Source organism: Pteropus medius, unplaced genomic scaffold (genome assembly GCF_902729225.1).
Source record: "Pteropus medius unplaced genomic scaffold, Ma_sr-lr_union100, whole genome shotgun sequence".
Classification (NCBI taxonomy): domain Eukaryota; kingdom Metazoa; phylum Chordata; class Mammalia; order Chiroptera; family Pteropodidae; genus Pteropus; species Pteropus medius.
This window is the reverse complement of record NW_024353787.1, coordinates 448,759-458,803: the sequence shown is the minus strand read 5'-3', so window position 1 is coordinate 458,803 and position 10,045 is coordinate 448,759. Positions and strand designations below refer to the sequence as shown.

General features: G+C 40.2%; 1 protein-coding gene and 1 long non-coding RNA gene across 2 annotated transcripts in view; one reads left to right on the top strand and one right to left on the bottom strand.

Moving 5' to 3' along the window:
* Nucleotides 1–2,698: 2,698 nt before the first annotated feature.
* MYCBP (MYC binding protein) lies at nucleotides 2,699–9,274 on the bottom strand. The gene is made up of 5 exons (XM_039851041.1): nucleotides 9,117–9,274; nucleotides 8,848–8,920; nucleotides 5,409–5,457; nucleotides 5,031–5,160; nucleotides 2,699–3,905 (listed from the first exon to the last, which is right to left on the bottom strand). Exons 1-5 carry the CDS (start codon nucleotides 9,198–9,200, stop codon nucleotides 3,861–3,863), a joined length of 381 nt encoding a protein of 126 aa, XP_039706975.1. The 5' UTR covers nucleotides 9,201–9,274; the 3' UTR covers nucleotides 2,699–3,860.
* Nucleotides 9,275–9,302: 28 nt separating this feature from the next.
* LOC120593282 (uncharacterized) overlaps nucleotides 9,303–10,045 on the top strand; it is a 62,512-nt gene continuing 61,769 nt past the window's right edge. The window contains exon 1 of the long non-coding RNA XR_005650335.1: nucleotides 9,303–9,577. This is a non-coding gene — a long non-coding RNA (uncharacterized LOC120593282). The remainder of the gene's footprint in view (nucleotides 9,578–10,045) is intronic.

Here is a 10,045-nt window from a genome sequence, read left to right as displayed (position 1 = left end):
AGACCAACGTTTATTGATGCCTTCGAAGTCCTGGGGCACAAGGAGCACAAAACTAGGACCACCCGGAACCTGCCTACTCTCCAATTGTTCGAAGATTGATAGATAGCGGACCTCTGCGTAAGTAGCCTCGATGCGAAATGTGGAATGGGAAGGTCAAAGGTACAGGTAAAAATGCTCGGGAGTTGGGAGGCTGAGAAAGTAGAAGGAGCTGGTTGGTGTCTGAGCCAGGTCAAGATGGATGGATATGGATGGATATGGCTGGGAAATTCAAAGGTATGGAGGAGGAGCCAGCAAAAGTGAGGGCAAAACCTCAAACAAGGCAGAGTCATGAGTGCAATACAGTTCATTCTAGCAAGTAGAACATCATTTCTTTCTTCAGCAAATCACTGGCAGTGGATATTGCTACCTATTCAAACTCAACAGGACTTAACTTCTCCCTTACCCATCTAGTCAAACTACTCCAGTAATTTCATCCCCTTCCCTCCATAGAACATTGCCTTCTCTATGACCTCCCTGAAATCAGAAACCAAAGGAATGAATAATGAAAGCAAACCAAAGCAAATGCTTGTCACCAGATATTGGAGAAAGCTAGAGTAATTTTTACCCTTGTCAAGCTTTAGAATGGAAATTTGACAAAAGAGGATCTTCCTCATAAAGTTGGTGGTACTGATCTTCCAAAGAAACTAACTTCTTCATTATGAAGGGTAAGCATGTTAATGCAGGTCTAGGACTTGGTTATGTCTGAATTTAGAAGTTAAAGGTAGGACACGTCCTCAGAGATCATGTAGTCCAACCTCTTACCTAAAGAGAATCTACTCTATAGTATCTGATAGAGGTATACCATACATTTCAGTAGTCCAAGGGAAGAGATCACTCTCTCAAAAGGCAGCCCGTTCCACTCTGGTAAAACCTTGTTTAAAAGTCTCTTATTGAGGCCAAAAATCACACTCCCTGGAGCTTATAAAGAATACAGGAGTAGTCTTCATCTCTTCATGACAGCCCTAGATTGAAGTCTTCATTCCTCACTAAGTCTTATCTGCCCCACATTAAACATACTCAGTTACTTCAGTGATTCCTTCTACAGTGATGTCCAACAGAATGTTGTATAATGATAGAAATGTTCTGCATCTGTACTGGTCCATATAATAGACAATGTGGATTGAGCACTTGCAATGTTGCTAGTGTGACAGAGGAAATGAATTCTGAATTTTATTTGCCAGATGTGGCTATGGCTACCATACTGGACAGTGCAGTCTTGATTTTCAAATGCCCTCTCCATATTGGCCACTCTCCTTTATATGCATTTGAGCTTGTCAATATTCATCAAATGTCTGATACCTACAATGCAATACTGACCAATACAGCCTTCAGAATAACTGTTTAACACCTGGACAGTATTTCTATTAATGCTTACCAGAGTGGAATTTTTTTTAATATCCAGAGAGTATATGTAGTTCCCACTGATAATCACTGGAAGTACTATTTTGTCAGCAATCCTAGTGCCTAAACTTGTATAACTGCATTTTTTTAATCTAAATAATATGACTTCACATTTCAGCTTTTTGATTTAGGTCCAGAAGCTTGGGTATGCCAAGTTAGGCATTTTCAAGCTTGTTTCAATATAGTCTACCAGTCCGCCCTTCCAACTTTGTGGCATTTATAGGTCTGGCATTACTGCCATCTGACCCATATGTAGTTGTTTACAATTTGCAAGGTACTTTTTCATCTATTAAATTTTGTCCTTATAACAACCTTGTGAGGTAAGCAAGATATGAAATCTGCATTTTATAGATGAGTTAGCTGAAGCATAGCAGGAACTGAATGGATGGAATCCTTCCCTTAAGCCTCTTCTTGTATACTGTCTTTGTCCAAATCATTGACAAAAATGTTGAAGACGACCTCCAGAAGCCAGGCTGACCCTGAATTCTTAAATAGCACTGACCGGTACAACAGTTTAGCAGGTCAGTTCCAGCAAAAAGTGTGATTATCCAACTCATGGGTTGCCATTCTGTACAAAAGGATGGTAAAAGAGATAGTCACCTGACTTACATAAATATTAATACTAGTCCCATGGGAAAAAAGCAAACGAGTTTTCACTGCCAGAACAGTGCTACTTGTCGGTATCTACAAAGGGACTGTCATATCAACTGCTTAAAGAAGCCAAGTATCCCTCTCTTCCAAAACCACCACGGGGCTGCATTTTATTATTATGATTCTTAGCGCATCCTATCCCATATTGTAATTGCTTATATACGTGTCTTATGAATAACTTCAAGTCATCCATTTTTGTAATACCCAGAACTCAACCCACTGCTGTCCATGTAAGAGACACTCACATTGGCAAAAGATAAACCAATTAAAGTGAATATTCTTCCAGTAGTATCTGGCCCCCTCCAAAACCAAACTGGTGACTAAAAGAGGTACAGACCACTGCCACATTCCTGCCAACATGACTGATTAAAATGCCCTTATATTTGACTTAGTTTCCAGCAGGTGCTGAGACTTCTGCTAGTTAAACCAGCATTCATTGGATTGTTTTTTTCTGTGTGTTTTGACCAAAAAAAATAGAGTTCTCTAACAATCAGGATAGGATACATGAAATAGGCTACTACTTAATAATATCAATCAGTAAGGAAAATAAATGATCAAGAAAACAAAACATCTGTCTGTAGGTCTTCCAAAAGAAAGGAAAAAGGACTAACAAACAAGAATATAGTGCTTTACCATTTACAAATCTTTCACATACATTCCATTTGACCCTCACAACAACCCTGTGAGGTAGGCAGCACAGATATTATTATTCTCATGTAATAGATGAGGAAAGTGAATCTCAGAGCAGTTTAACTGATGTGCCCAAGGTTCTACAGTTAGTAAATAATTTGTATTAATATCAGTCTTTGGCCTAAAAATGCAGCACCCAACCTCCCATCATACTTGCCGTACCTACTTCACAGGGATAATGAAGATAAAATGAATTCAAGACTAGAAAAAAACTTTGAGGGAAAAAAGCACTATATAATTATACCCGCAAACTATAATTTTCCACGATATATGGCTCATTCCCCTTTTCATCCTAGCTTGTGCATGAACCCAGAATTTTATGTTGCCTCTGTGCTGTGCTCAACTAAGCAACTAAGTAAGGCAGAGAAACAGTGCAATCCTGTTTAAAGTCATATAAATTACAATCAGGATAACTGCTATTATAGCAAATTGAAAATCAACACAGAAAGGCCAATGTACAAGTAGGACCCACTGAAGCACAGAGCAAGCAAGGCAACATCATCAGATAGGGCATGATTGCATAGAAGGAAAATGTGTCAGAGTTCAAACTGGCACACAGACGGTTATCTAAGGCAAAGTGGTGGCAAAGAAGAATTATTTGTTCCACATTATATAAACGAGCAAGATTCATGGGAACCCATGCAAAAACATCTCATGTCACACAGATCTCTCCAGCTGCCTATAGAGAATATAAACAACATTTTAAAGAATGACTATACCTGTGCTTATATCCTGAACTAACCCAAGAACAGCCCCCATGCTAACCTTCCTTGCTAAAATACAACCAGTACCATTATTCCTAGTCAGACTAATATACAGAATATCTTTTAAGGTAATGAATTAGATAGCTGTGTTTAGATTTTTTTTTTTTTTAGGATTCTCCTGCTTTTAAGACCCAAAGAAGGTTATATTGAGTTTTTATTGGTGATTCTGTGTGTTTATAACAGTTAAAGTGTGATAGGTGAATTTAACATATTAAAAGAGTTCTATAGCATCTGTTCAGAAAAGATTATATACTATACAAACTATTCAAGTCATACAAAACCATTTTTCAATGTCTTTTTCAACTGAGTAGAATCCTATTCAGCACGCTTCTCCTCCTGAGGTGGTTCATACTGAGCAAGCTATAGGGCAAAGACAGAGGATTTTAGGTGAATTTTATTCTAAATTGGGTAAAAAACTTAATAGTAACAAAACGAGTTAACTAATCATTGAATCAGTAAGTTTATATTAATAATCTATCCTTTCTAAACAATTCAGTAATTTACGATTAATACAATCAAACCTAATGAAGATGAAGACTCTTTTTACATAAACTTTTAATATTACTAAACTAAAATTTAATTCCAATTCATATCTACACTGCTGAAATACTTTATATGTAATAATCTATATCTCCCCAAAGATGCTGAGGTTTATAAGGTACTTTCTTCCCCTCCACCAAAAGTTTACTGAACTTTCTCCTAAAAAGTAGAAAAAAAGAACTATGTGACATATATGAAGCGAGCCAGTCAATGAAGAGCTGCTAATGTCTTTGACTTAAAAGGTGCCCAAGAGTTAACTGGCATTTGCACAATGTGGAATCTGGGTAATTTAAGATATTGTGTTTTCTTTTATGCTAAGTTGTGGTTCCCTGGAAGAACACTAAGCTAAGATTTCAGTTGCTCCATTTAGCTGTCAGAGTTGAGAAGATAAAACATTACGAGAAATGCCTAGAATAATGTAAAAAATACATTACGTGATTCAGAGTGTGGTGAAACCTCAAAAGACTTAGAGTTGACTAATTTGAAGTTTATGAAAATTTTCACAGGAGTTTAAACAAAGAAAAAACTTCAGCACTAAACAAAATTGAGTGCAAACAAACTTACAGAGCCATTACAGGGCCACCACGCATGACTATGCAGACTGCACTGCACAACTCATAAGAGGTGCCATTCACAAAACAATGGCCCTATACTGACCTACTTAAATCAACTGCTTAAGACTCTCAGAAATCTCCATTTACTTTTATAAGCAGCATGACCAATATTCTCATTTTTGTTGATGTAAGTTCCCAAGAACCTTTTCTTAACCATACTTGCTTGTCCTATTTATAATTTGTCTATGGTTTTCTAAACGGCATTAGTTCAGCCTTACAATTAATTGAGATTGATATTCACCCTCCTCCCTCCCCTACTGTCCATTTTAGTGAGGTTTTGATCGCTAAAAGTAAAATTAATTTTTAGCATGAATTCTTTTTAAAAATTTACCTTTGTTTTCAGTTTTTTATTTTCTTCTACAATAGCTTCATATTTCTCTTTCATTTCTGCCAATTCTAGGCGAAGCAGCTCTATTTCTGGATTTTCTGGGGTAGCAGCTCCTAAGTGATGCTTTAAAAAACTAATATCAAAGTTAAGAATTTACTTGAGCTGAATGGAACTAATGAAATAGCCCAGTGTACCATCAATATCTCTGATCAGAGTCACCCCACCCTACCTCCCATATTTACCCAGAGATCATCATCCAAAAACTCAAAGGAAAGTAACTTTTTCAATAATCAAAAGTATTATAAAGGTTTATTATCTATGTGAAAAAATAAGAGTTCCAAAAATAAGGCCTTTTTCTGACTTGAAAGATGAAAAGGATACTCCAAAGCACTATTAGGTTTCTCTGGTTCTTCATATAAGGCTACCAATACTGCAAATCAAAAAGCAGAAAAAGCAACAATTAAAGTCTTAAATTTGAATGACTGAAGTTATAGTCCATAACCCAGTATCTATTAAGTGCCTATTATATGCCAGGCACACTGCTAGGACTGTCCATACTATGATCAACAAGACAGGCATGGACCCTTTTCTCAATGAATTTACAGTCTAGTGCAAAAGATAAGCAAGGAACTAGACAAAAAAAAAAAAGTATCAAGGGACAATATAGAATGATGGGTTATGGGAGCACACTGGAAGAACGCCTAACTCAGCCTAGGGCACCAGGGAAGGCTTCCTAAAGGAAGGGAGATAAGACCTGAGACCTAGATGATGATGATGGTTGTAGATAAAATGGGAAGGGCAGGGGGCAACATACTGAGGAACTGAAATTCAAGTGTGGCTAGATAGAGTTATGAACAATATTGCAGGAGTATTCGCTATCAGTGATTGGCTGAAGAAGCTGGAAAGGTGGTCGGGGCAGACTAGGGAGAGGATCCTGCAAGTCTGGTTGGACTTTGATCCTAAGAACAGACACAGAAACATTTTAAGCAGGAAAGTGACTGGATCACTCTTGACTGCTATGTGGAAAATCAACAAGTGGGACAAGGATAAGAGCAGGAAAAGCAGTTAAGAGGCTGATGTGGTAATCACGTTGAAAAGATAGTGTGACCTGCACTAGGGTGACAGAGGGGTGGAAACAATGTAGATAAATTTGAGAAAAATTTAGGAGAGAATCAACATGGCTATGGTAATTATTGAAAAACTCTGAATTCAAAATATCCTTCAAGAATGAAGTTTCATACACGACATGCTAAATGACCTCCAACCAAAAACTTTACCAGTGATCAACATGCTCAAATCAACATTAACATATAATACTTCAGTGGTTTCATATCCTATAGCTAGCTCACGTCAGCACTACCTTGCTCATCTTCTATTGAACAAACTCCTCCTAGGATTTATTGCTCAGATAAAACTCTCTCTAAACCAGGGGTTAAGTTTTTGTGCATGGAACCCTTTGAACAGTCTGATAAAAGCCAAGAAAACAAATTTAACTACACACAAAAAAATATGCATATCCATACCACAAGAACTCCTGTTTTAAACCAACTTACATGCTTCCCTTTTATCTTTCAAGTGTTTTAATAACTCCTCAAAATAAAATATGCAGTATGGAAAAACTCAAATGGGCAACTACATTTAACAACTTAAATTGAGTTCTGATAGTAACTCTTTATCTCTCTAAATATACTATCTTTTGAGACATTGATATATTTATACCACTACCCAATCCTCTTTCCTCCCTTCAGTATGTTATAGTACCTTCAACTTATTACCTTTTTCTTTAAATTATATACTCAAACTTCTGTTTCTTCCATTAATCTCCATTGATCTCTACTGAGTCCTAATTTTCTAAGACATGAATACACTTTATCCTTTCTTCCTCTTCTTCGCCCATCCTATTTCTTTCAACTTTTAAATTTCTGTCAGTGGTACAAGGTTGGTAATTACAGAACATAATGTAAATGTCAAGTTTCCTGTGCTTTTCTATAGATGGAATATACTTCCTTTAACTCAGACAAGAAAAACTCTATACCCGATGTTCCCCTTTTTGCCTTAGCAGCCAGGATTTTTAGAGGTTGATATAGAGTGCTCAAAATAACTAAAATGCCTCTTCTTCCAAATGACTTACCATCTTTATCTTTAGCCATCCTGTCTTACAGTGTTTTTAGTTTCAAATCCTCTTGGAAATAAGCTTAGTAAAAATTATAAATTAAATCTATGTAAAGTACCTATGTTTGAAGCTGAAAATCAAGTTTTAAATAGATCTCATCAGTAGATAGTATGTTGTCTGATGTTACTTAGGAAACTGGAAATCTAGTCTCTCATGAAGGAATATCCACATATGGCCACAGGCTGTTCATCTTCAGTTACTTCCCACAAGGGTCACTTTGCTGCCCTTTACCATTATATCTTTCACTCCATCCAGCCACTCTGGCCTCCTTATACTTCCTGGAACTCTTGACATAACATACTATTTCATTCAGGTCTTTGTTCAAATATTAAGAGAGTAATATAAAATGGCATATCCAGTGTTCTTTATCCCCAACTTTACTGTTTTTATTCATAACACCACTGGCTGACATTATGTATTTATTATTAGTCCCCTAACTAGGATGTAAACTCATTTAAAGCTGGGAATTTTTTCCCCCACTGTTGTATCCCCAGTGCCTAGAACAGAGACCTGAATAAAATGGTTCAATAAATGAAAGAAATGAACTTGTGGAGTTTTTTTGAGGGGAGAGGAGAGATGAAATTCTAAGCATCTGTGTGACACTTCCATAAACAGAGCACAGCACTTTCGTATAGTCCCTTAATGTTGGCTGAAATTTATATGCAAAGCGATAGGGAAACTAGCACCTGAACCCAAGGTAGGTAGCAATTCAAAATTACCAGCCCATACTTGAGAATTTAAAGTCCTATTTTCTGCTGTGATTCATAGTTCTCCCAGAATTTTCTCCTAACCTTTGCTTCTGGCCAAATAGCAGTTACCAAATTATTTCCCAGGCATTTACTGTTCTTCTCATGTGGACCCGGGTACTCATCCCTGCCAACTCTTCTACACCCTTGAAAGCCTCAACCAAAGAGTTGAGTGATACATAACAGACATTCAAATTACTGATGAGCTGATGAAATAAGCAGTACCCCAACTATCTCTTGGAACCCTCCAGCTTCAAGGACCTTATCTTGAAACTCGGAGGAAGAGACACAGTGTAACAATTTACATTTTAATAAGTAAAAACAATATAACCATTTTGATGTGTCCTCAAGCTTCTTTAATTATGAAATATGCACAACGTAGGAATTGACATGGACTGGAAACTGGGCTGAAAAGCCACAGCCTAATTGACTATGAATCGCCTACATTGGAGATGAAGTCCACTTAGCTACTTCATAGCGCACTTTGAAATCGGTAATTTTTCCCACTTGCCCTTCGTTCGCGATTAAATGTTTCTTAACAGTATTTTGAGGACTCCGCAGAAACTGTGAAGCGGGAGGAACTGGGATCTCAAGGTCTTTAGCAAACATGCCCACTGCGGCTGCTCGAGGCAAAGCAACGGAAGTTGGAGAGACTTTGCAACAGCTGCAAGAGTTTCACTCCCGGCCGGGAGAGTGGTGGCCGTGAGCAAGGCTATCCGACTCGGGCGGCGTCCCGCAACCTAGCGTGCGCCGGTCCCCAAGGATCCCCAAGGCCCACCTCGCTGGACCCCGAACGCGTCCCACCTGTACCCGCTCCTTCCCCACGCCACGGCCCGTCATCGGGCGCAGCCCCGAGGAGCACGAAGAGGGTACGAGGAACCCTCTCTTACCCCATGCTCACCCTTAGTCAGTGTGTCCAGCACCCCGGACTTCTCCAAGTACCTTCGGAACTGCTCGCGCTTCGAGTCGGCGGCCTGAGGAGACACGGCGGGTCAGTGGCCGAAACCCGGGGGCCGGAGCAGGAAGAAGGCGCTGGGAGTTCGGCAAACCCCGCCTCTGCTTCGCTACCTCAGGCCCCCAAAACCTGCGCGCGCACCCCCACTCCCACCTGGAGCCGACCAGAGGCTCGCCACCGCCCGCACGCCCCCAGCCATGCCGCGCCCCCCTCACTTTGTAATGGGCCATAGTGACAGCGGCAGCGGCGTAGCTGGCGCCGGAGACCGTGGCTGGCGGGCTCTGAGCAGCACTGCTCATGCGCGGAAGGGCACGCGCGCCTGCGCACTTGGGAACCACGGTCCGGGGTGGCCGGGGTGTGGCCTGTTTTCATGGCGACCGGGACGCTCTGAATGCCCCATAGTGGGCCGTTCCGAAGGAGGCTGCGTACGCCCGCCCATCTGGCTGGCTGAGCAGCACCTCTCTTTCCTCTTCCGGTCCCTGCCGCGATTCGGTTGCTTGGTGAGAGGCACGGTTTCGGTAACTTGAGACAAATGTCCAGGTGGGGCCAAAGATGGGCGTGGCCCCCGGAGGCGGGGCATGCGGAGCCCTGGAGCACTAGGGCTATTGCCGAGGCGAAAGAACTCTCGACACCGGTTGTGGGGGTACCTTTCTCAACTGGGACTTCGGAAGCTTTGGTAACCTACCCGCTGACTTCTTGCCTCTCATTCTGCAGGAGTGTTCACGACTGACGCAGGGCGACCCTTGGATTTCCAATGGTTTGAGGAATGTGTTTAGAATCGTATCTTTCGGTTCTAGCTTTTATGTTTGGAGTTTCCTTGTTTTGTGGCCAATTTGACGTGGGCCTTTAGAGAATGAGCAGTAACGTGCTAATAACTAGCACTTTAGAGCGCTTGTTGTGGGCTAGGCTCGATATTAAAACATGTGTTTCTTAATTTAATCTTGACTCTCTACTTGTGATGTAGGAACTGTTAGTAAAGTGGTGCGGTTAGATGACCAGTTCGTAGTAGAACCAAGACTTCAATTTGGGCACCGAATCACAATGCTATAAACTGGTCAAAGAAAGCCACAGGTCTTTTTAAGATTTTATTTGCTAGATAACAACATGATTATGCACAAGACACATCAGATTGCAGCCTATAAGG